The 26573-nt window shown below is 38.9% G+C and overlaps 1 protein-coding gene across 5 annotated transcripts in view; it reads right to left on the bottom strand.

The window, feature by feature from the left end:
- Positions 1-247: 247 nt before the first annotated feature.
- Pp2A-29B (Protein phosphatase PP2A regulatory subunit A) overlaps positions 248-26573 on the bottom strand; it is a 177085-nt gene continuing 150759 nt past the window's right edge. For 4 of the 5 annotated variants that reach the window (XM_067153738.2, XM_067153736.2, XM_067153742.2 and 1 more), the window contains 2 exons: positions 14255-14303; positions 248-1311 (listed from right to left, as the gene is read on the bottom strand). In XM_067153738.2, the coding sequence (XP_067009839.1) occupies positions 14296-14303 (8 nt within the window). In that variant the 3' untranslated portion in view covers positions 248-1311; positions 14255-14295. The remainder of the gene's footprint in view (positions 1312-14254; positions 14304-26573) is intronic. The other variant, XM_067153739.2, reaches the window with a different exon arrangement.

The raw sequence follows: 26573 nt of genomic DNA, 5'->3' as shown, positions 1-26573 counted from the left end.
TTCGAATGGCATAGTACATTATTTCCTCAACCTACCCAGTTAGGAAATGAGTATGAATAAAGGCAATATAATAAATATGATCTGCAAGTGTAGTAATACCAAACTTCAACTAATCCTTTTAGTCTCTTGTGTCTTCTGTACCTTTTTATACACAATGACATACTCTCTCCATAAATCCTTCAAGACTGTAGGTATGTATTCTCATTAATAATAATAATAATAATAAATTTAACATCCCACTAACTACTTTTACTTTTTTTTTTTTTTTTTTTGAGATGCCAACGCATCAAAATTTTGAAATGCATTCTTTTATGTTCCAGTAAATCAACAGACATGAGGCTGGCGTACTTGAGCAACTTCAAAGTCCTACCGATGTAAGCTGGATCGAACCCACCAACTGGAGCTCGGAAAGCCAGCACTCTATTATTTCTTTGTTAATAAAGCACTGAGGATCATCAAAGGGTAAGCTTTAAGGTATTAAGCATGAATTGGTCATATCTATGTTTCCACACAAGAAGCCTAACCCAAGCTAAAAGACTTTTCATACGAGACAAGGCTGCCTAACAAGAAATGAGATCTTGTGTCAACATATAAATACCATACAATAACAAGGAAGCATACTTGTTCAAGAATAGAGCATTCATGTAACATTAATACCGAGATTATTGAGATTTATCAACCTCAAGTCCAAGAAACCCAAGAGTTCTATGATACTGCCAATTCTCAAAAAATAAGATTTACTATAAAAAGTTCAAATCTATTTTCCATACTAGATAGAATATATATTTAGCATCTAAACTGGAGCAACTGCTTAATGCAGTGGCTTAGAAATACTTCAAGGAAAGAAGAACTATAAAAATAAAATGCAATGGTTCCAGGAATTTCTTAAAAAGAAACACAGTATTTTTCTCACCAACTTCAGATTATACACAGTTTATACAATGAGGCAGTGTTCTAATTCATAAATATGAAATATCACTTCTGAACATAACATTTCAAATATATTTTTGTAACAAACACATAAAAAATAACATTATTTCAAAGCGTTTTGTATCATTACTGTATCTGACAGTTCTACATGAAGACAGAAGACAATGAAGATGTCAGCAACATAGTTTAATAACTGTAATTTTTATAATTAAAAACGTAAAATGAAACCAGACCATGAGTTTAAATGCTTCTGGGACTGCAAATATGCGGTAAGTCTTTAGAACGTAGTAATTACATTGGATTTTATTACATACTAAATGGATTCCTTTTAAAGTACATTATTATCCAAAGTGGGAGATGAATATCCACATCAGTAACAACCTGCAATAAGAAAGATACCTCTTATCAACAATCAAGAATCTTTGGAAGAATAATACTGTGCAAGGTTTACTAAGCAAAGCCAGTTATAACATTCAGAGAACATGAAAAAGATATTATAATAATATTCTAAAAAGGATGACATTACAGTACATGAACCACTTGCACACACTTATGCAAATGTACCGGTACATTATTTCATGTTAACAGCTAAGCACGCCTGGTGGCCATGATTGTTAAGGTGTTCAGTCGATATGGACCGACACTGGTTAGCTGGTTCAAATCCTGTTGGTCGAAAAAAAATTCACCATCTGAATGTTAGCCGGCAGGGTAGAAGAGGTGGTAGTATAGAATTTCTAATAGCTAGATTGCGTGCCAAACGTTTTTGCAGTGTCTGTATGGAGTGAGGGCATACGATGCTGTTGCTGGCAATTCGTATATCGGATGGAAACGTAAAGCCTTGAGAAGAGCCCTTGGTGCTTTGACAGGAATGGGCTGTGTGCCGACAATGGGTTCCATCTTCTCTCTTCCTACTATCACACATCAATTTCATCTCATTAACTCCTCTGACGAAGTTGAAGTCAGGAAGTACATCTGGTTGTAAAAAACTCTCTCCAAAGATTCACCTCCCTGTCATACCCTACTCCGTAGAGAAACGGGACGAAGGTTGGACAGATATACATTACATACAATTGATGTTTAAAACAGCTAAATGACCGTTTTACATTTCTTTCATGAGACTTGTTCATACGGAGTTCAAAAGAAGATAATACTGCAACAGAAATGTAAAATAAAATGATGAGAAATCTCATAAGAATTTTTGTTTTACACCGTACTGCTATCCTGGACGGAGTCCAAGTAGCAACTGTTATCTAGACAATTTTAGATTCATTTCTTGGCTCTGAAAAATGCAGCTTCACAAGGGTAACTGAGGAACTAACACAGAAAAAAAGTTTGCTACTCTGATGGCAAAAACTGATACTGAAAGTAGTCCACTGCTTGTATGAGTCACGCCACCAAGCTCCGAAATACAGTCAATGCTCAGTAAACTCTGACAGACTGTTAAAGAAAAATTACCCTACAAAGCACACGAAAATATATTAAATGCCAAAATGATCACTTTCTTTACTCACTCTTTCAAAAGAAGCCCCATTTAGGACAATGGCGTCGAGTGACACTGTAGAGTAAAGTTGCTCTTGCTATACCCTGTTTGAATTGCAAGTTAATCAGCTGAAAGTGCTAATCCGTGTTTAAAAAGTTATATATTTAAGTGCCTTCTTCTTTAAAAAGTAATCATCATCTCTGTAAAGGAAGTAGCTAAGAAGATATCGGCTTTCGAAGATAGCATGAAAGACCTTCAGGCTCGCCTAGACTCAGCAGTCAGTGCCACCAACCCACCAAACGTGCTCCAAGAGCTTGGTGCCGAGTTCCAGGAATTCAAGAAACAGGCCAGCGAAGACACCTCCAAGCTTAAAGGGGAGTTGAAGGCTCCAGAAACAAGACGACACGTTGGACGAGGCCGAACAGTACAGTCGCCGGAACTGCCTTTTATTGCATGGTGTCCCGGAACAGCCGTCTGAGGATGTCTACATTAAAATGCTGGACACACTGAAAAATAAACTTTCGGTAGAATTTTCAATTCTTGATGTGGATCGCTGCCACAGGCTAGGCCGCCGAAACAGAACGTCTGCTGAAGTGGTCTCACAGGGAAATCGACCTATCATTATAAAGTTCCTACGATATCATGATCGTGATCGTGTATGGCGTGCGAAGCGAGCTTTCAAGGGCAGTGGGCTCATGCTAACTGAGTCCCTCACAAGTGCGAGGAAACAAATCCTTAATCAGGCAAGGGATTTATGGGGACTGCAGAAATGCTGGACTCAAGATGGATGCATTTGTGTATTAAGAGAAGATGGAACTAAATCTCAAATATCCACGATGGCACAGTTAAAAAAAATTGCAGGGAGTAGAATGAACTCGTGAAATTAAGAGAAAGAAATTGTGTGTGTAGTACCGGTAATTAATTTATATTTGTGTGTGTGTAAGTGTGTGCTTGTGAAAGTCAGTGGATCTACTCACCAGGTTGCTGGGGTAAGCTTATTTTACATCTTACTTAATTTTTGTTTTTTCATACTGCTTAGTTTAATATGATTGTTGACCAGTACAACGGTAATACTATTGACCTGCATTCCTCTCCACAGCCCTCACCCTCCCCTTCCCTTTCGTCCCTACCACCTTCAACAGGACTTGTGTTGCAAGAGCAGCTCAGTAGCCACCCGCGATCGTTACAATGTTGTCACCTAAATGGCCAGTCATTATTAGCTCATATTGAAGAGGTTCAGGCTATTTTCGAAGTGAACAATGTACACACTATTGGAATCAGTGAAAGCTGGATGCGTAAAGACATGCCATCGACAGCTAACCTTGACAGATACTCAATATTACGCCATGACCGCATTGACAAAATAGGCGGTGGACTTCTACTTTTCTACAGAAATGACATAAAATGTAAGATAATTTCTACTTCTGACCCACAACTTACACTGCGACCGGAATTTATGTTTGTAGAATTAGACTGCCATAAAAAGATATTAATAGGGATTGTATACAAGCCAGACTGATGATTTTGAAGAGGCATTAGCAAATCTTATCTCGGCATACGATGACATTATAATCATGGGCGACTTTAACACTGACCTTTTGAAGCAGACTAGTGACGCGAACAATCTACTGAATTTATTTCTCGCTACAAACATGACAATTTTACCCCTCAACGCCACTAATCATGTTCATTACTCTGACCGCACAAGTCATACCTTAATTGATCTTCTTGTGACAAATCAACCTCAAAATATAATTAAGCACGGACAGATCCCTGCTCCTGGCATCTCTTCACATGACCTATTGTATGTGTGTTATTCTACACAAATACTTAAGTACAAATCATGCTGCATTACAATACGGGACTTACGACATATGGACCTGAATAAACTATGTTACGATGCATATAACTTGCCTTGGGATAGTATACGTAATTTTCAGAACATTAACTCTAAAGTAAACAAATTCAATTCACTGGTACTGGAAATATTTGACAAGCATGCACCAAAGAAACAGGTAAGAATCACCCGCCATTCTTCTGCGTGGCTAACGGCCGAGATAAGATCTGCTATGGCCAGTCGTGACAAACTGTACAGACAATACAGACAGATGCATGACACAGATGATTTCCAGCGATACAAGGTTCTGAGAAACAGAACCAAGCAGTTAATTAGGAATGCTAATTATAAATACTTTCAGGAACTGATGAACAATAACAGCCCGAGACAAAAATGGAGTAAATTACACACGTTAGGTATAGGTAAAACCGTAGAGCAACATGTACCAAGCATATCGCTAGAGTTTTTAAAATGATCATTTTGCACTGCCAAGAATAGCCTCTACCTTCTTCCCAGAAAATTCACTGCCCTTGTTACAAGAGCAGTCTGTGCATGAGCAATTCTCCTTTAGAAATGTTAGCTCGAATGAAGTTGAACGTGTGATATACGCTATAACATCTAATGCCACAGGTAATGATGACATTCCTATATCGCTTATTAAGGATATCTTAGGAGCTGTTCTGCCAATACTAACTCATATATTTAACTACTGCCTGACAAACGGAGTTTTCCCAGATGTTTGGAAAGATGCACTAATTAGACCCATCCCGAAGAGCTCCAAGTTAGATTCTCCTTCAGATTATCGTCCAGTATCCATTCTACCACTCTTATCCAAGGTACTTGAACGTCTAGTTCATACACAAGTTACTGAATACCTTACCAAGCATTCCCTCCTTAATCCCTTTTAATCCGGCTTCAGGAAAGGACATAGCACTGCGACAGCTTTACTACGAGTGACAGATGATATCAGACGTGCAATGGACCAACGGGACGTGACTGTACTGACATTATTAGATCTCAGTAGTGCCTTCGACACTGTTAATCCTCAGTTACTACTGCAGAAACTTCGAGAGCTAAATTTTAATAGTGTATCACTTCGTTTCTTTTCATCTTACCTTGAAAATCGCCGGCAACGTGTAACGGTTGGAAATTTGAGTTCAGGATGGCAAAGGAAGACCCTCAGTGTCCCTCAGGGGTCGGTTCTCGGACTACTGCTATCTATCATCCAAATTAATGATATATCAAAAGCTCTTAAATTCTGCAAATTGCAAGTATACGCGGATGATGTACAGATTTACTACAATTCAAAACCGAGTGATATTGATACTGCAATTGGGAACATGCATCATTTTCAAAAATATTTTTTTTGAAAAGTACACCAATGAAATAGTACGTAAACGTATTACATTGTGGTATGTTGCCTTGTTTTCTACCATTAAAAAAATATTTAATAGTGCCTTTTCGCAAGGCGAGTAAAACGGCCTCTGACGTAAGCGGCGCGCTGTGACGTCACGATCCAGTACCGCATGGAGCTCTACCAGCCGTTGTGCATCAGCCGTTGCTAAAAGCCGATTGTTTATTATTCATGATCGCGAATAACTTCAAAATGACAGAAGAAAGGTTCAAAACAGCACAATCAGACAATCTATCATGTGTAAATGTCATCATTCTTGAAAAATAGTGACTTTTGTGGCCGCAGAAATTCGCGGATAACAAGCCAGTTTGTAAGTGGCGTCTTTTATATACGTGCAATGTACTGTAACCCATAGTATTAGGATAACAACGAACCTGGATAGATATCACATCACTTTCAACATTTCCTTCTAGACTGATTCCCCTATTAAAGAATAACATTACATTTTCGGGCTTCCAGCATTAGTAAAGTAAGAAATCGGATTTCAGCACTATCATAAACATATAGGTAGCATTATAGTACTAGTCCGCTTCTGTGGTGTAGTGGTTAATGTGTGCCACTCCCGGAGGCCCGGTTTCGATTCACGGCTCTGCCTGAAAGTTGAAAACAAATAGTACGAGGGCTGGAACGGGGTCTACTCAGCCTCGGGAGGTCAACTGAGTAGAAGGGTTTCGAATCCCACCTCAGCCATCCTTGAAGTGGTTTTTCGTATTTTTCTACTTCTCCTCCAGGCACCTAAGGCCACGGCCGTTCCCTTCGCTCTTCCTTGTCTATCCCTTCTGATCCTCCCATCCTCCAACAAGGCCCCTGTTGAGCATAACAGGTGAGGCCGCCTTGGCGAGGTAATGGCCCTCCTCACCAGTTCCATCACCATACTCAGAGTCTCACGTTCCAGAACATTGCCCTTGAAGTGGTAGAGGTGAAATCCCTCGCTGAGTCCGAGAGAAAACCAACCCTGAAGGATAAACTGATTAAGAAGAAAGAAAGAAGGAAAGAAAGAAAGATCATAGTACTATAGGGCTATAATCTATCATTCCCAAAAAAATATATATTTATGGTTGGGACAACTGGCCTACCCACTTCCGGGGCCCATGAAAGAGAATTAAATATCTTTGTGGAGGGAAAAAGTTAAACATGATAAAGATAAATACGACTTCATCTAGTTTTCACAAGTCGGGCTGAGTGGTTCAGACTGTTGAGGTGCTGGCCTTCTGACCCCAACTTGGCAGGTTCGATCCTAGTTCAGTCCGGTGGTAGTTGAAGGTGCTCAAATACGTCAGCCTCGTGTCGGTAGATTTACTGGCACGTAAAATAACCCCTGCAGGGCTAAATTCCTGCACATCGGCGTCTCCGAAAATCGTAGAAGTAGTTAGCGGGGCGTGAAGCCAGTAACATTAATTACATTTGGCTTTTAACAAGCTGAGCATATCAGGAAAGAAAAGTGTCCTGGTGACATTTTAGTCGCTCAATACAGGAATGTCTTTGGGTGCTGTGACTTTTTTTTTTTTTTTGCTGTTTGCTTTACGTCACACCGTCACATATAGGTCTTATTGCGATGATGGGACTGGAAAGGCCTAGGAATGGGAACAAAGCGGCCGTGATCTTAGGTACAGCCTCAGCATTTGCCTGGTGTGAAAATGGGAAACCACGGAAAACCATCTTCAGGGCTGCCGGCAGTAGGGTTCAAACCCCACTATCTCCCGGATGCGAGCTCACAGCTGCGCTCTCCTAACCGCACGGCCAACTCGCGTGGTATTTTTACCCTTGGCTTGTATAACCTAAAACTTAGGCTAAGTTGGATAATATTTTAAACACCTACATCACTATATTCACCTGTGTGCAATTATGTTATTTATTTCATTAATATTATGATAATTATTATAATTGAGCATTGTTAACTTATAAGACCCCAACAGACAAGCATTGGTTTTGTGAAGAGTTATACATTTGTTAAATTCACGTTGTTTCCTTTCATGATGTACACACCTATTCTTTGTTACATTATAGAGTATTTAGATATAGCCTAAATTTCTTTACCAATTAAGCTCTTCAATAAAGACATACATAACTGTCCCATGCCAAGATATATTGGTAGAATTAGAGCTGTCAAAATGGTTCATAACCCCTTTGATTTATTATCTTGACATGGTTAGGTTTGGAGAATACTTTAATAAGCAGCATTATTTAATGCACTGTTTATTACTTTCATATTCCAAGATGTAATTGAAGCATTTAAATAAAGCATCATACATTAAAATTTAAAGTTTTACCACTAGAACAGCTGACATGGAAAAGTGATTTGAAAATTCAAACAAATTCATCTTACGTTAAAATCTTCCAAAAAATAAACTGTAGACTTTTCCGATATATCACCAGCATTTCTCCAGCTCGCCAAAATCCATTACTCCCTAGTTTTAGCGTCTTTGGAACGTTTATAAACAATTTGTTTCGTATGGTATGCGATGTGCTATTGCACATCGGAACTCTACAACATTTATAAGTTTTCTGCCTCACTGTCTGCGCAGGATTCATTATAAGTCTAAAATATACCACTCAGATTATTATCCAATGTATAGACCTCGAATTTAACCATACTAGACACTAACGTAAAGTAGAAATACGCGAAGTGTATCCTGCTTCTCACAGTACACTATGTGTTATTTCGTCTGCTAATTCAGTCAACCTGTACGATGACGTCAGGCCAATGAGATCGCGTACTTGCGTGACGTGACATTTTCGTAGATTTTTATCATGTTTGGAGTTATTATTTGTACATTCTGATCACATTTTTGAATTCTTGATGCAATTTTGAATCAGATTAGCATATTTTTAATTAAAACCCCGGATCATGCACGTTCCCTATTACTAAAATAAATTCTGACCTTCAACATCTTAGTGACTATGCAAATAAAAACAGTTTATTCATGAATCCAAATAAGACTCAAGTTATTAGTATCAGTACCAGTAAAAACCTTTATTCCCTCAAGCAACAGAACATCACCCCAATAATTTTAAACAATAAAATCATACCCTACTCTACTTCAGTGACCAACTTACGAATTATCATGACACACTAAACTGGACACAACAGGTGATAAGCACATGTAATAAAGTACATAAATGCTTATATCCCCTGAAACGGTTCGCTAATGTATTCTCTGTTCGACTTAAAAGTACAAATAATTCGCTCTCTTATACTACCTATATTTGACTACTGTGTCACTATATCTTTAATCTGCGATATGATGCTCATATATCACCTTATTATAAGGAGCTGTCGTGGCTTCGAGTGTACCAGCGCCGTGAACTTCACATGCTATCACTTCTGCACAAAGTACTTTCCACTAATACTCCCGACTATCTGTCTTCATCTTTTTCTTACCGCTCGGCCTATCATGAACACAATACAAGATCTGGCTCCTCTCTTGCCATACCTCTAAACCGCACTGCTGTGTACAACCGCTCCTTCATAATCTCTGTGTCTAGGTCACGGAATTCGCTACCTGCGAACATTAGAGAACATCCTTCTCATCGCAAGTTTAAAGTGGCTTGCCGGGAGTATTTGCTGAGTAGATCCCACTGACTTGCTGGATAATTGTTGAGTGAATGAATGTATCAATGAATGAATGAATGGATTACTGCAGTTATATAATTTAAGTGTAGATTATTTTGTGTATTTTAAAATTAAGGATTCTTTCATTATTATTATTATTATTATTATTATTGCTATTAGTATTATTTGTTTTATTTGTATTCGAAATTATAAGTTATGTATACTCATCTAGTGGTTAAGTGTAAGAGAGGGCCTGAGCCCTAACTTCGCCACCAATAAAGGCATTATCTATCTATCTATCTATCTATCTACCTACGTATCTCCAGAAATAACACAACCAGGGTTGAGAAAAGAAACAACAGGTTTAAAAATCCTGCTTTTTTGTCAAATCTTTTCTGATTTGTTCAAACCACACTTTTTTTTTTTAAGTCAGTCTTGCTTTTTATAATATAATGAATCCATAAAACATTTTAATATAGGCCTATTAGAAAACTTGAATGAAATTGAAAATAATGTTAATGATCATATTAAACATTTGTCATACTTAGAGAGGTGCTAACCATTGAAGTGGGTTATCAGTAATTACCAGTTAGTACTGTGATAAAACAATCTTTGTAGCTTATTTCACAACTAGCAGCTGCTTTTCAGTGTAGATTTTCTTGAAGCATCCTTTCTCCCTTGTGATGATACTTTTGTCTTCTGGACTCTAAGTGATTCCAGTGTAGATGTGCTTAATGTAGGCCTTTGAGGCACACTTAATACAATAGTACAAATACAATATTACTTAAGGTTTTATAGTGAAGAAGAGCAAAGTAGAGCACCTTCATTTACAATGACTACTACTACTACTACTACTACTAAGTTTTCATTTCTCCCCTGAAGGGGGAGGCGGGCCTCTTTGACGGTGACACCGTCTCTCAGGCGAGGAGATTTGTTACGATGAAGGAGATGCACGGAGAAGGTGACGGGGGGTTGGCGGCCATGGCCTATACTAGGAACTCTCCCGGCATTCACCATAGTGCAGCAGAATAAAAAACCACGGAAAACCATTCACAGGACAGCCGTCGGTTGTGGCCAGCTGTGAGGTCCAGCCCTGACCCGTCTCCTGAATACAGAGGCATAGAGTCACGGTAGAGCCATGGCCACCCCTCCTCTGCTCGGTTGGCCCCGTGAGAGTGCAGAGCTGTTGGAGCATGGACTAGCTGTGGCCACTTGTGGGCCAAGACCCACTCTGCATCCACCAACGCACAATCAATTTCACAACACTCATGGGTAGCAAAAGGAACCGTCGAATAAGTTTAGTTGCCAACTCACGAGCATTGAAATGAGGAGAGTTGAGCAGTTCTTTCCTTTTTTCGCAGAAACTTATTTTTCGGCATAGTGTCACTTTTCCGTAATGATTTTCCCTTTGAACGTAATGCCGTAATCATGAAGCGAAATTCGTAATAATTACGGACAATCCGTAATAGTTGGCACCTTTGTACTTACAATACCAAATACAATCAATTAGTAATACAAAATTCAATACTAACACAGTTTCCTCCACGGGATCTTAAATGGGCATTACCACTTTTTCTCTCTCCGTGTTCCTTTCCGCTCCACCAGAACCAAAGACCTTCTCCACATTCCCCACACTCAGCACTCAATACTTCAACGATCTTTCCTAATCCGCCTCCCAACACTCGTTAACAATATTAATAGGAGACAAGAGCCTGATGTAGCATCAAACAAAAGCATATTCGAGAGGGGTGTAAATAGTCTCTTAAAGTTAAGTTGATGTGAAGGGATAATACCATTATCCTTACCCACGACGACTTGGCTAAGAACATGGACATTCTCATGGTTTTCGATTTGGACAGTTGTTATTAGTAGGCTGTGTACTTGATCTTGTTATATTTTGTTATGTTTGTTATATTTTATCATGAAAGTTTACATTTGTTAAATATTTTGTTGACAGCGCAAGTGAAATTTGCTCAGTGTAGCTGGATCTTGTGCTTCATGAATAAATAAATAAATAAACTTGTTTCAGAATTGAACACACTAAGCTTACTCACTCTGCAGTTACTGAAGAACCCCCTCCAACATATGTATAGTACTATTCTTCAATTTCTATCAGACACATTCTATTGGTTCCGTCCTCTACATACTAGACAAGAAGCGAACATCAGTAACCTTCATTCTGCGCTTAATGACATCAACAAACAGGTTCTTCAATACTTGGTAACATTATTCATGAGTTACAATTGTATAGTGTTGTGCTTAACTCGACCAAGCACCAGAAATTAACCGAGATAATTGCACAAATGTTAAACCCAATTTATTAATTCATATTTGCTATGGAATATGAAGTAGTATATACCAAAATAAAGATAAAACCAGAATTTTCTTGTTAAGGTCTCAAAATTAGTGATATTTTAAAAATATTGTCATAATTCAATATAATAGCACATCATCATGTGATACTTTGTTTTGGTTCTTTAACTTTGTTTTACAACACTTGACTAACCCACAAAAATGCCCATTTTGGTCATCCAATTTAACTCAAAAAGGTCATGCACTTTCAGTTATTTTTCCACAGATTTTATTGCTCATGTTAATACAGGAACCATTTTATTGCCTATTTCAGTCTCAAATCTTAGCAGTATTTGGAATAGGCTTCACAACAGAGCAAGTCATTCAGCTTAGCACCTGAACAGTTTTCCACTGGCCTATAAAGGAGTAAGCAGGCTATGTAGAGCTCATCCATTTTCATTCTGAAGTTGATTACTAGTTGTAGATTTTTAATGTTTACTTCAACAGTATCTGTGCCAGGGGTTTGTGCCAGTTTTCTGTTTTACTATGTGCCGCTCCAGAACAACTATACCATGAAAATTCATCATATTTATTCTGTGCACAACAAGTGGGTTTATTTTCCAGCACATACAAGTCTTTTGCAGTGCTTTGCTGTAGTTTTAAAGCATGTTCTATGTCAGCAAAGTCCCCATCATTAGGGAGGAAACTACAGCCTGGAAAAAAAAAAAAAGAAAAAAAAAATTAAAAAATTTGTATAATCTTTTCAATGGTGGTGTGTTGCTCAAAAACCATTTTCAGAATTAAAACCATTTTAATATTGCAATTCTCACCTGTTCAAGAATCAGATCACAATAAAACTTGCTATGCGCACGTTTTCCATCAGATGTTTACAAGTACGATCCAACTTCCTGAGCACCTTGTCCTGCTTTGCCTTTCAACTAGACATAACAGTGACATCTATCATCCATCCACCATGCATCTCAAGGTTGTACAACCACAACACGCTGTTGTGGTTGATGCATAACAAGATCCAGTTGAATGTGTCTGTATACTTAGGAACTTGTTATAAACATATTGTAAAAACATAAAAATCTTACAATACTGTGTCTTATGGCAAGCCTCTCGAGGGTCAGTTTCCTGAACAAAGGTTTATATATAATTGGTTACTTCACAATAAAGCCAAGCCATTCAAGTGACCTTAAATAAAGTACAGTAGAACCTCGATATCTCTAAATCACTTTGGGAGCTAAATTTTATTTTGAGTATTCAAAAAATTCTGAGATCTAGAGAATTCCCTTTTATGAGCATGTATTAGCATGTAATTGAATTGTATGTATCTACAGGCTGATACTGAATACAGTATTATTTTATCATACAAAAAGAAACTATTTTATCACTTTAATTACAACACTTACTATACTAACTTGTTGAAGACTGAATGCTTGCAGTAGTGGAACATTTAATATACCTCCATTAAAACCTAGGGGGGAAAAAATCCATTAGTTTCTTTAATCTTAAGCTAATTTTTTTGACATAGTTTTCAATAACAGCTATTGCTGTGAAAACATTTTTATACTGAATTGACAGTATGTAGGATCGAAGAATGTCACTGCATGTAACGCCTGGTAGGCTGACAGTACAGGACAAAGCTCGTGCAGCTTGAACTCTTCCAAGCCGTCTTGTTGGGAATCATTATTTTCTTCCTTTTTCTTCTTTGACAGCGATGATGACATTTGTAACCGTAAGATACTCAGTCACTCTAACGGCAGTCCACACTTGCATAAACCTCTAAATTAGCTTCAAAATTAACAATCTTCCGATACTCAACCCATTCTTCAGCAACAGGTGTGATTTCCTCCTCTTTATGTTATGCAGCTCCCGAGTCAACTTTCGAAAATCCTTTGTGGAAGCAGCTCACAACTTTTTAAATGAAAAAATGGGATATTGAAATGTATTACTTTAATTTTCAAGTCATGATGGTTCTGGGATTGCAGTTTTGTCATTTACTTTTACACGTCTGGCACAAGAAAGCATTTGTATAAACGAAGCTTCGCTGCACCCAATAGAACTATGTTGCATTCTAGTGTGGAACACTTTGAAATATTCCTTCAGATTAAGAGTAGTGTCACTAACACAACACCAATAAACAGTTCCCGTTCTCTATATTTGAAACGCACCACCATGTGGCCTTGTCCCATCTGTTCAAAGGATTCTTTTATCACAGAGTTACTCAATCAGATGTGACACACTGTTGTCTGAAGGATGTCTTCCTGGGACTCTCTTTCACACTAATGTATGTAGTTGTACTAGTAGTAGTAATAATAATTCTTTATTATTATTTATTTATTTACATAGTTTACACCCACATTGGAGCACTTAAATCAAACCCAAATACATTTATGTGAACAAAGAATTAACTGAAGATTTAGCTTGCATCATCTTCTTCCTTTCCCAAAATAATAAAATAATAATAATAATCAGAAGAAGAAGAAGAAAAGAAGAAGACAATGATAATGGTTTTACGTCCCACTAAATACGTCTGCAGTTTTTGGAGAAGCCGGGGTGCTGGAATTTTATCTTACAGAAGATTTTTTTTTATGCCAATACGTCTATCACAGGCATAGCAATAATTTCATGATATGTTGTATAAACTGTAACTCTTCAAAAACAATATGATATACATACTAAACTAATCCTATAAAGGTACTGCAAAATGCTGCAGCTCAGGTTATAACAGAGGACACTTACCACTCAAAGTGTTCTCGAAAGGTGGTTAAGGAACTTGATCTTCAACCTACTGAAAGAAAAAAGCAAAGACATTCAAAAGGTATCATCATCCCTTAAAAACAATTAAAACACTATATATATTCATCAGTAATACATTTCCCCAGGCACCAAATGGATAAAATCAAAAGCAAACAAACTTCAATGATGGATATTAGATCATTCTATGAATGTGCAACCAGAATACTTCATGATAACTCAGTAAAACTGAGGGTTTTCATGAGAACACATTTTGGCTGATTCAAATGATTACATATAATGTTATAGTGCAACATGAACTTATTAGACATCACCTTGAAATTTTGAAGAAAGTCATTAAATTGTAAAACCTTATGTTGCTTAATTCAATGTATAATTACATTCTGTTATACTTTCTGCATTAATGTATGGCCAATGAGAACACTAGGGAAAAAACGACAGTTTGCAACCATTTCCACTCTGGACTGGTAATACTTTTCCTTTATCTCACATGATTTTCACACTGAAAAATTACATAACCATCTGTTAACAGGTGCCAGCTTGCACCCTTCAATTACTATGTGTCTATAAAAAACCAACCAAAATACAAAACGGGCCTTGACCTATCAAGCAACCACTCCACAGTCCAGAGGTTTTCAGATTAAAAGTGTTCAAGTAACAATTGTAGGAGCCATGTTTGTAGGACATTTTATGTGTTGTTTACTCTCTAAATATTGAAACTTTTTTTTTTTCGGAACACCCTGTATATCACATTACACACTGAGTGGCCAAAAGTCATGGGAAAACAATGTGATGTTAATAATAAGTTGCTCTTCCATGACCCTCAAAACAGCAGAAGCACAGTGAGGCATCGACTCTACAAGGTGTTGGAATTGTTCTGGAGGGATCTGGACCCACACATCTTGCACTGCTACCCACAATTTGCCTTGTGTAGTTTGTGCGAGGTCCATGGAGCATACACCAGCATTGACAGCATTCCATAAATGCTCGAATGGATAAAGACCGGGGAATCTGGAGGGCCATATGGTCGTAACTTCACTGGAACGCTCCTCCAACAACCTGTGTGTCACCACAGAACAGTGACATGGTGCATTGTCCTCTTCAAACATGGCATCTCCATCACGGTACTCTAGGACCAGCGCTCTGCAGCCAGACAATGGTGCCTAACTGCGACCATGAGAATGTGCCCAGACCAGAACAGAGCCACCTCCCGCCTGGACACAACCTTGTTGACACGCAAGATCCATATCTTCATGGGGCATACACCACACTCATGTGCCCATAAGCTTGATACAACTGGAAAAGGGATTCATCGCACCACACCATACGCTGCCACTGCTCCAGTGACCACTGCCAATGTTCGCGGGCCCATGCACCTCGTTGAGCTGTGTCGAAATGTCAGCAAGGGATACGAGTGGGTCGTCTGTTGGTGAAGCCTATGTGGTGCAGTTTCCTCCTTACAGTCCTGGTAGAAATGGGTTCCTGACTCCCAACATTCAACTGGGCGGTGATCTGACTTCAGAGTAGCCCGTAGAGCGCCCAGTGTGGTTCTGCGGAGGCAACGTGACGTCCGTTCATTAAACACCTGCGGTCTTCCTGTGCAGCGGTTTACACAGTGGTAACATTCTTTCTGCGATATTGAAGATCCATCCTAGACACTGCTGACCACGGAAACCCGAATTTGTATGTAATCTCCTCAATGCTAAGATCATGGTCACTTCAATTCACAGCAGTTTGTGTTTAAACTTCCGGCAGCTGTACAGGCCAATTCTTGCATAGAACATACGTCCACACATTGCGCAGCTGAAGGACGGAGGAGATCTTGGCTGGGTTTGGCGAAGTTTGCGTTCCAGTCGCTTAATGTCTTCATGCCTGCGACGTTCTTCTTAAAGCACTGAACTGAGGCACAGACACTTTGCCGCCAAAGTTAACTGTCCTTGGCAAGTGTTTCCCAGGTTTGTGGGTTTATTTCTGCCATCTTTAAGGTTTGTTTCAGTTGGTCTTTGAAACGTCTCAGGGGGGCACTTGAACCGGAGCCAAGTTCACCATAGAGGATCTGGCACGGTAGTCTGGTGTCATTCATACGGCGCACACGTCCTGCCCGTCTGAGGCGATGGCCAACAACCAATGCTTCTACACTCTCAGCACAGGCTTTCTCAACAACTTCAACATTAGAGACATAGTTTTCCCACTTGATGTTCATGATGGAGCATAGTTTTTGCTGGTGAAAGCGCTCCAGCTTTCTGATGTCACGGCGGTATACGGTACACATTTCGCAGCCACAGAGAAGTGTAGAGATGACTACAGTCTGATACACCATTAGTTTTGTGCGAATGGTAAGGTTTTTATTCCTGAAGACTCTGCGTGATATTCGGCCACAGGTCACATGGGCAGCACGAAGCCTGTTTTCCACATCCTATTCGGAAGTACAGCTCTTTGTCAAGAAAAAGTGGTCTACTTGTTCTAGTTTGGTGTTTGAGATGGTAATGTTAAATTTTGGCACTGTTGGTGAGGCCAAAAAGATCATGTGCATCCTGGAATCTACTGACCGACTGTTGCAGATCCTCAGGTGTAAGAGCCAGTGATGCAGTATCATCAGCATATTGCATTTTATTTATTTATTTATTTATTCATTCATTCAATCATTCATTCATTCATTTATTTATTTATTTATTGACTTCAGCAGTGGCAAAGTTAGGGCTCGTGGCCCTCTCTTACACTTAACCACATAATTAATTTACAGATAATACATATATAAAAGAAATTAACTATTCTATCATAAAATCAAAGATAAGCTAAAAATTACAGATTTGGACAACATATAATGAAGAAAGAAAGCAGAGTTCAACAAATAAAGTAGAATAAAATTCGGAGCGCAAAGATAATGAGAAAGAGACAAAGTCATAATGAAAAAGATGCAACTGGAAAAATAAGCAATGCATAAAGAGAACACCTTCAAAGCGGTATTTAATCTCTAATAAGTTATAAAAAATTTACTCATTTAAATATTTAAGTTTAATATATAAATATTTAATATAATATTATTAATAATAATTTAATATTTAAATATTTAAATTTATTTAAATAGGAATATAAACTTACATTTCTTATTTTAACAGTATTGAAAGGTTGAACCACTTAATACTTTCTTTTATTAGTGAACTCACTTCAATATGGAACAATATGAAATTCTTATCTCTTAATAATTTAATCTCTATGCCGGGTTTGTCTGTTGTTTCATAAATCATGGCCGCCAGATACAAGGCAAATAGAGTTGGAGCAAGTACGCAACCCTGCTTCAATCCATCTGTGATTGGGAATGGTTTGGAGAAGTTGTTTTGATGGAGAATCTGTCCAGTCATACCATCATGAACTGCTTGCACCAGGCCCACAAAATGCTCAGGACAGCCAAAGCGTCTCAGAACTGCCTACATAGAGAGTATTGGAACACTATCGAAGGCCTTTTCCAGGTCATAAGACACAAAATAGAGGGGCTTCTGTTGTTCTCTGCATTTCTCTTGCAAATGCCTTACACAAAAGATCATGTCAAAAGTACCTCTGGAGGCTCGGAAACCACATTAAGACTCGGGTAGAGTCCTCTCGGAGATGACTTGTAGGCGGCTAAGCAGGATCCTTGCGAGAATTTTATCTACAATGGATAATAGAGAAATGCCGCAATAGTCGTCACATACACTACGGTGACCTCTCTTGGAATTTTTGAGATCACCAGGTACTTTTTGGGTTTCCCAAATCGAGAGGATGAGGGGTAAAGACCCTTGTTTTCAGGGGTAAGCCTCCACCTTGAATTAGTTCCAGAGGGATGTTGTCTGGTCCAGATGCATTCCTAGGTTTCAGCCTATCAAGTGCCTGATAAGTTGGTGGCATCGCCATCCATGGTTGTGAGGGGAGGGAGTTGTGGTACATCCCGCAGGAAGTCGACAGCAGTGGAGCTGCGGTTTAAAAGCGTGGAGAAGTGTTCCAGCGCTCCAGGATGCCTCTACCATCGGTAAGAGTGTTAGCACCATCAACTGTTATCAGAGTTCCAACTGAAGAGCGGGATGGACCATAGATCTCTTTTCTTCCCACGTAGAAGATCCACAGGTCTCTGGCATCAGATAGTCGAGTTCTAGAGCCTTCTCCTCCCACCAGTTGTTCTTCATTTCTCTTATTTGAGTCTGACATTTCTGTTTCAGATCTTGAAACACAGCTTTCTTCACACTGGATGATGGCTCTTGAAGGGATAGGTGAGCTTCCCGTTTGGCACAGATAAGGCTCAATTTCTTCATTGTTGTCCTTGAACCAGTCTTGCCTCTTTACCATCTACTACCTTTAATTAACAGAAAGAAAAGAATGACACTCCTGGGGCGAATTATATGTTTAATTACGGCGGCAATGAACATGTTTAGATAATGTTTTTTGCAAGCTGCTTTACGCCGCACCAACACAGAGAGGTCTTACAGCAACGATGGACAGGAAAGAACTAGGAGTGGGAAGGAAGCGGCAGTGGCCTTAATTAAGGTACAGCCCCCGCATTTGCCTGGTGTGAAAATGGGAAAAGAATGGAAAACCATCTTCAGGGCTGCCAAAGCGGGGTTCGAAGCCACTATCTCCCGAATACTGGATACTGGCTGCACTTAAGCGTCTGCAGCTCTCGAGCTCGGTCGTTATAGATTTGAAAAAAACAAAAGACAGTTCTTGCTGCAATTAAAAGTGGAATAATGAATAATATCTTCCTTACAACCCACCCACAAACGAAATGTACGGGCCATCTTTGCCACTTTTACTCCAATTGGATGGACTTCCGACAGCACACACTAACATCTGACAGGAATAGTGTCATAACTAGAACTTGGATGTACATGGATCGTCAGACTGTGGGCTGTGATTATCTTCATTACAAACAAGCTTCGAGAAGACTGACATCAGTACTGCCTTAGATGGCTCTGAAGACCAAGTGAGGTGAGACGATGATTGCAGTGACGATGACAAGGAAACCGATGACGGAACATGATGGTGATGAAAAAATGGACCGAAAGGGCAAGTAAAAAGGACATCTTAAGTAATTACAGTAATTTTTAAATTTATTTGCATTATTGCAATATTCACCAAATCATTTAGATGTACCAAACCTGATCCATGCATTCTAATATGTTCAGAAAGAAAAGAATGACACTCCTGGGGCGAATTAAATGTATAGAGGCATTACTCTTTTCTGTTCTAGAATTATTCATTTTTTTGCATTTTCTTCATGAAAACGCAACATCTGAAGCAAATTGACACAGACGGGTTTCCAAAAGTTGCAATCTGTACAAAAATTCACTATTCCTATCCTAGCGGCATACTATACAGGAGTGCAACTTCCAGGATCACAGCTAACAGCCATTCCCTGCCATTCAAAGTCATGATGCCAGTACAGTATGTTTGTTCTCTTTTAGGAGATAGAAGAGTCACAAATGCTGATCAACAAATGAGACAGCTGGTGCTAGCAAACGAAGTAGTTCCGTTTATAGATCTTCAGAACAGCTCAGCGCATGGTAGTTCAAACCCTTGTCGGAGGGTTATCAGCCAGGAGATTCGACCAACATCCAGGGATTCTTATAGCTTGCATGATGAGTTGAGGTATTCCATATTTCTCCTTGTTGCGCATGATGAACCCAAAATATTCGTAAGTTTCCACTCCTTCACAATTCTCATCAGCTGTTTTTTGTGGCCGATCCGCTGCAGGACTACGGTCATCCATCCAAGATATTCTGAAGAACCCTCTATAGATCCACACTTCGAACAAGTCTATTCTCCTCTCAGTTGCTTTCATTAGTGTCCACATAATATTATCTACTCAATACAACAGAACATGGTAGAATTATTAACACTTGACAATACACTGTTCGGTAAGCTCAGATATCTAGAGCACAGCAACGGTCTCACATTAATGAAGGTCGATCCGGTGACTTCTATTCAAGCTTTGATTTCTGCATCAGAGTCCCATTGTGCATTGAGACAAATTTGTCATCTCAGTTTCTTTGATTGCTGCCATGAGTGCACCTGCTCTTTCTGTGATGCCATCAGCGTGAACTTGGTTGTCTTATTACCTAGTTCTAATCCAGAAGCATCACTCACGGTACTCATTCAGCCACCAATAATTGCAGATCTCTCGGGTTGGTGGCTAGCAGGACTGTGTTGTTTGCATACCATAGGTTGTTGAGGTATTCACCGTTGATTTGGATGCCCATATGTATAGCAGCCAAAGCATCTGCAAAGATTTCCGAGGAGTAAACAATGAATAGAGTAGGGGAAAGTATGCAACCTTGCCGAATGTCCCTGCGTATTTCTACTAACTCTGTCACCCGACCTTCGACTTGGACCTGCACGCGCTTGTACCAGTAGAGATTGGTAATAAGTCAGATGTCCTTTTCATCTATAGCAATTCTACGAAGGGCCTGGATAATCTTCTGGTGCTGACAGCAATCAAATGCCTTGGTGTAATTGACAACACACATACAAACAGATTACAGCTCATATCCCTGCATCTCTGAACGGATATTTACCCAGGAAGTTGCTGAATCCAAATTGCATTTCACCCCTGTGCTGGTTTAGATTATTCTGCACGCTACAAAGAAATATTACCAGAAGATCTTAACATGTCACCCAATTTTCACAACAGACTGCAGAAGTAGGGTGACTAATTTGGACGAAATACAGGTGTTTTTTGGCCATGACTATATCATTACATGTATGAGAAGCTCTGTATTAGTACTTTTATAATTCTGTTTTTTCTGAATTGATATAGATTTGATGCTGTTGTTATGAAACTTAAAAGTCATCTTTGTAATATACACTTACTGGTGTCCTGAATTTTATAGTAGTTTTTTTGGAAAATATGAAAATTATGGTGCTGTGAAGGATTAGTGACAGTTGCTATGGTTATTATAAACAAGTCTTTTATATTCTTTGAAGATTGAAGTTCCCTCATACGGTGAATATTTTAAAATTATGATATTTTATACACTTTATATGTATTTTATCTATATCATGAAGAACTTGGCATATTAACCTATTTGTTATTGTTCTGTATATTATCTAAAATTAACTTTATGTGGAATGCATAACCTCTCCTGGCATTGAAAAGGACAGTGAAATGGACAAAGATTGGAAGAAGAAAAATACTTTTAGATGTGCTACATGGAATGTACAAGGTATCTCACACAAAGATGACCAGCTGGACGACATTCTCGCAAAAAAAGACATTTTAATTGCAGCCATTTCAGAAACAAAAAGAAAGCTTCAGGGATCAAAAGAGACAGTAAATTATTTACAGTTTTACAGTGGGGTTGACAGAGATACTAGAGCACAGGCGGGTGTACTGCTCATGGTACACAAAAGATTAAGATCAACAATTGATAACTACACTTTTTGGAATGAAAGGATTATCCAATTAAGACTAAAACTATTCAGGGGTTATCTTACAGTTATAGGGGTATACGCTCCAGTGGAGGGCCATTCAAACGAAAGTGATGGGTTCTATAATGATCTGCAAAAGATAGTCAATAAAATTAACAAACAAGATATGCTACTATTACTGGGAGACTTTAATGCCAGAGTTGGTAGGCCTAATGAGAAAATTCAGAATCACATCGGAATCCATGGAGAAACAACCCGTAATAACAATGGAACGAAATTAATAGATTTCACTGTCTTCAATCAGTTAATGATTATGAACACAATGTTCCCACACAAGGACACCCACAAGTATACGTGGTCTGCACGAAATCAGAAATCGATTATAGATTATATAATTTGTAATGGTAAATTGGCAGATTTAGTCTTGGATACAAGAGTCTATCGAGGCCCTGAATTGGAAACTGATCACTATCTATTAGTAGCACCTATTCGTCTGAGGCCTAGATGGTATAAAAGAAACACACTAACAACACAAGAAATTAAAACTTCTTACAAGGTTAACCTATTAAGAGACCCCAGTATAAAATGGCTGTACCAGAACAGACTTAATGAACTTACACAGATGACACCAGTTAGTGACAACGTGGAAATGGAGTGGTCTAATTTGTGTTCAATTTTAAAGCAGTCTGCTTTTGAGAGTTTGGGAGTTAAGAAAAAATGGCAGAGGAAAAAGGGTTTAAGAATCTGGGATGAAGAGATTGAAAAGGTTATTTCAGACAAAAGAAATGCTTATAAAAAATTTTTGTCAACTGGCAAATTAGAAGATAAAATAGAGTATCACCACAAGAGAGCAATAGCAAAAAGGGAAGTGCGGAAAAAGCACAGAAAGAGTTGGGAAAACTTTGTTTCACAACTGGAGACTGATATAACAAGACCACAACCACAGACCTATAAAATACTCAAGAAACTAAATAATGATGTAAAAGAAGACATACGCATTAATGCAATACCTCTAACGGAGTGGCTCATTTATTTCTGGAACCTTTGGAGAGGTTCAAATATTGAGCCATTTCTTCTGCCAACATCTCTTAACAAGTCTTCGGAAACCATTACACTCAAAGAACTGGAGCTAATACTCAGAAAACTTAGAAATGGAAAAGCATCTGGAGAAGATTCAATAAATGCAGAATTATTCAAGTATTCCACTGACATCTTCAAGCAAAGATTTCTCAAATTCATCAATTTAATTTGGAATGGCAACAGACCACCAGAGAATTGGCAAAAAGCTATAGTTATTCCTCTTCATAAGAAGGGCAGTGTGAAAGATTGTGGAAATTACAGAGGGATAAGTATACTCAATTCAGGTTACAAAATTTACTCAAATATTGTCAGAGAAAAATTATTCAGATATTATGAAAATGTGATTGGAAATGAACAACATGGATTTCGAAACGGGCGCTCATGTGCTGATGCTTACTTTACCTTGAAAATCTTAGTCGAAAAACGCAGGGAATTTAACTTGGAAACTCACATAGCATTTGTTGATTTTAAGAAAGCCTTTGACCTAGTTAACAGGAACAGACTTCTTAATATCTTAGCAGAAGATAATGTCCCACAACAGTTAATAGATAACATATACAACATGTACAGTGACAACCTTATTGCAATAAAGTTAGGTAATCATCAGACTGAATGGAAACCGATCAGCAGAGGTGTGAGACAAGGTTGTGGACTTTCTCCTTTGCTGTTCATAATCTATATGAACAACATAATACAGGAATGGAGGAATGAAAGGCATGGATCAATCCCAGTCAGCAGATATCTCACACATCTAGATGCCATACTCTTTGCTGATGATGTTGCAATGGTAGCATCATCAGAAGATGATCTTCAGTGGTCAGTATTTAATCTACAGAAAGTCTCTTCAAAATTCGACATGATCATTTCACCACAAAAGAGCAAAATAATGGCCTTTAAGGGGAAGGACCCTATCCCGAGTAAAATTTGTTTAGATAATAAAATTTTGGAAAGAGTCAACGAATTCAATTATCTGGGATACAATTTATCTTACCAAGGAGAAATTGATATCTCTGCAAAAATAACCAAATTTACCAGAACAACAGGAATCATAAATCATATCATGAAGCCATCTCTTGTCCAGAAACACACTCGCTTACGTCTTTATAACACTTTAGCCAGACCAACCCTTTGCTACGGCAGTGAGGCATGGACAATAAGAACTCAAGACATTTCCAGAATTACAGCACGTGAAATGACATTCATGCGCAGAACAGCAGGCTATACGAAATGGGATCGTATAAGAAATGAAGATGTGCTTAAGGGACTGAATGTGAAATCAGTAATCAATTACATCTATGATTACCAAGAAAACTGGAAACGTCATGTTCAAAGGATGGAATCTGGAAGACTACCAAAGGATATCCTACGCTATCAGCCAAGAGGACAGAGATCTATAGGACGTCCAATGAAGCGATGGAAAGAAAATGCAAGACCGTAACGGGCCACATGGCCCAGTACTTGGAAGGATGATGATGATGATTATGACATAACCTCTCCTGCCCAAAGGCCAACCTCACCTTCCCGAGATGAAAACCTGTTCCCAGCCCTGTTGACAGAGTCACGGCGCTATAACCGTTACATCCATTATGGAGGAAATGCTGTGATTTCAGCTAGTCCATTAGCTGAGAGGTGGCAGCCCCACCAATGGTCTTACTTCCTTCAGGCTAGCAACCCGTCGGAAGGACATTTGACTGCTTTCAAGTCTTGCAAAAAGTAAAATGCAAGACCGTAACGGGTCACATGGCCCAATACTTGGAAGGAAGATGAAGATGATGATGCAATGGTTATAACAAGACCTTCAAATATGGAAAATTTTGGTATATAGGTTCACATATGTCATTTCTCACAACGCAATTCTATTTCAAATATAACAGGAGATAGATACCTAATTCTTGACCTGCTTTGTTCCTCCAAACCTTATGTCTACAGACGACGAACTGAACAAGTTGACAACTGTAATAAATCGTCATCAGAGATAAACTGCAACCTTTCCAAACACCTTGCACAGAGGGTTTACATATACATATACAGCAGGATTAATAGGATGAAATAACTTGGGATATTCACATGGATTCCACCACTAAGGAGAGACAATTCAACCAAAGTTTGTACATTAATAGGAAAATGTAAGCCCGCCTGGGAGCTCTGACTGTTACGGTGCTAAGTCTACGGCGTTTGCCCTTGTGATTAGCCAATTTGAGTCCAGGTGGTCGAAAAAATTTCACCATTTGCTGGCTGGATAGAAGAGGTGGTGAAATACATGTCATACATTACTTGTAACAATACAATTTCTAATCACTAGATTGCATCCCAAAGCCTAGAGTTATTTCCAAAGCTTCTGCAGTGTTCATATGGAGTGAGGGCATATAATGCTGTTGATGGTGATTCATCCTCTATATAACACTAATCAGAGGGAAGATAGGGAAGGGATCAGAAACTTCGAAAAATGAAGATATCGACCAAAGGAAGACAAGGGCCACGAAGGGCGTGAAAATGAAAGACTCCCTAGCCCTCGCAAACCTAATAGCGTCGGGGTCGGAAAAGAACAAGAGTTGACCAAGGGAGGTCGGATAGGATAGACGAAAGTGAGGAGCCTGGCACAAGTAAGTGGAAGCAATGCCAGGACTCAGCTGAGGGCCCCGTGGTCGCCAACCCACGCTCCAAAGTTCAGAGCCCCTGGGTTCCCTTTTAGTCGCCTCTTACGACAGGCAGGGGATACCGTGGGTGTTATTCTACTGCCCCCACCCACAGGGGGTGGAGATGTTAAGACTTGAGCAGATAACTTGGTGCTATTTGACACGAGTAGGCTACGTGCCAGCCCCGGGTCTCGCCCTCTCCCTTCCTACTACCACAAATTACATTCATTTCATTGCCTTAACTCCTCTGACAAGGTTGCCGTCAGGAAGAGCATCCGGTCGTAAAAACTTGTTCCAAAGATTCATCTTGTTTCGTACCCAAACCCATAGAGATTAATGGACGTACAGTAATAGAAAAATTTATTTTACTGACTTATTAGATGAAAGTACCAATCTCATATCAAATAAATGATGGATAATTTTAACTTTTTTTTTTGGGTTCCTTAATTTTTCCCATATCTGGGAAGAGCCACACAATTTACCCTTACCTTTTTTCCCTAAAAATTCTGAGGAAAATATGGGAAGCTATACGTGAATAGATATGGGGTATGAACTGCTGGCCATGTGGCAAGACAATTTTAGCACCTCAAAATGGCAATGCCTTTGCACCACCCTATGTCATCATACCGAAATCAGACTCTTATTGCTGAATACATTGGTTCTTCCTTTCAATGAGCCACTGAATACAGTCGTTCTTAAGTACTGTCTAGAAATTATTTCATTTTGAAACTTGGATGATTTTATAACACTCAGCAGCACAAGTATGGACATATACCACGTCAAAATATTTATACCAAGGCCCTGCAATTGTAAGACATCCATCCACTATCAGAAAAATATAACTTAAGTAACTCACGTGTAACATACTGTATTTCACGCCTAAACTTCTCTTCCTTTTAGGTTAATAATTTGCTTACCAATAGCCTGTCCCTTCACAGATATACTGCTATGTTCATATTTTCACTCCATTGCAAACAAATTACACGACTGTTCCAGTACCTGAACCACCTGCACGTCCGACCTATTGAAAACGGGTGAACTTTGCAGTGAATTAAACATTTAGATGGCCGAGAACGAAAGAGTTACAACTAAAAAATATGCATTGAGATTTTACCATTAATGTATAGCTTATTTTGGTCTCTACAACCTCCAAAAGTGTTACAACAAGGAATCTCGTGTGTTCATGCCAG

The sequence above is a fragment of the Anabrus simplex genome, chromosome 9 (genome assembly GCF_040414725.1).
Source record: "Anabrus simplex isolate iqAnaSimp1 chromosome 9, ASM4041472v1, whole genome shotgun sequence".
Classification (NCBI taxonomy): Eukaryota; Metazoa; Arthropoda; class Insecta; order Orthoptera; family Tettigoniidae; genus Anabrus; species Anabrus simplex.
The sequence above is the reverse complement of the archived record's forward strand: the minus strand, read 5'-3'. Positions and strand labels throughout refer to the sequence as shown.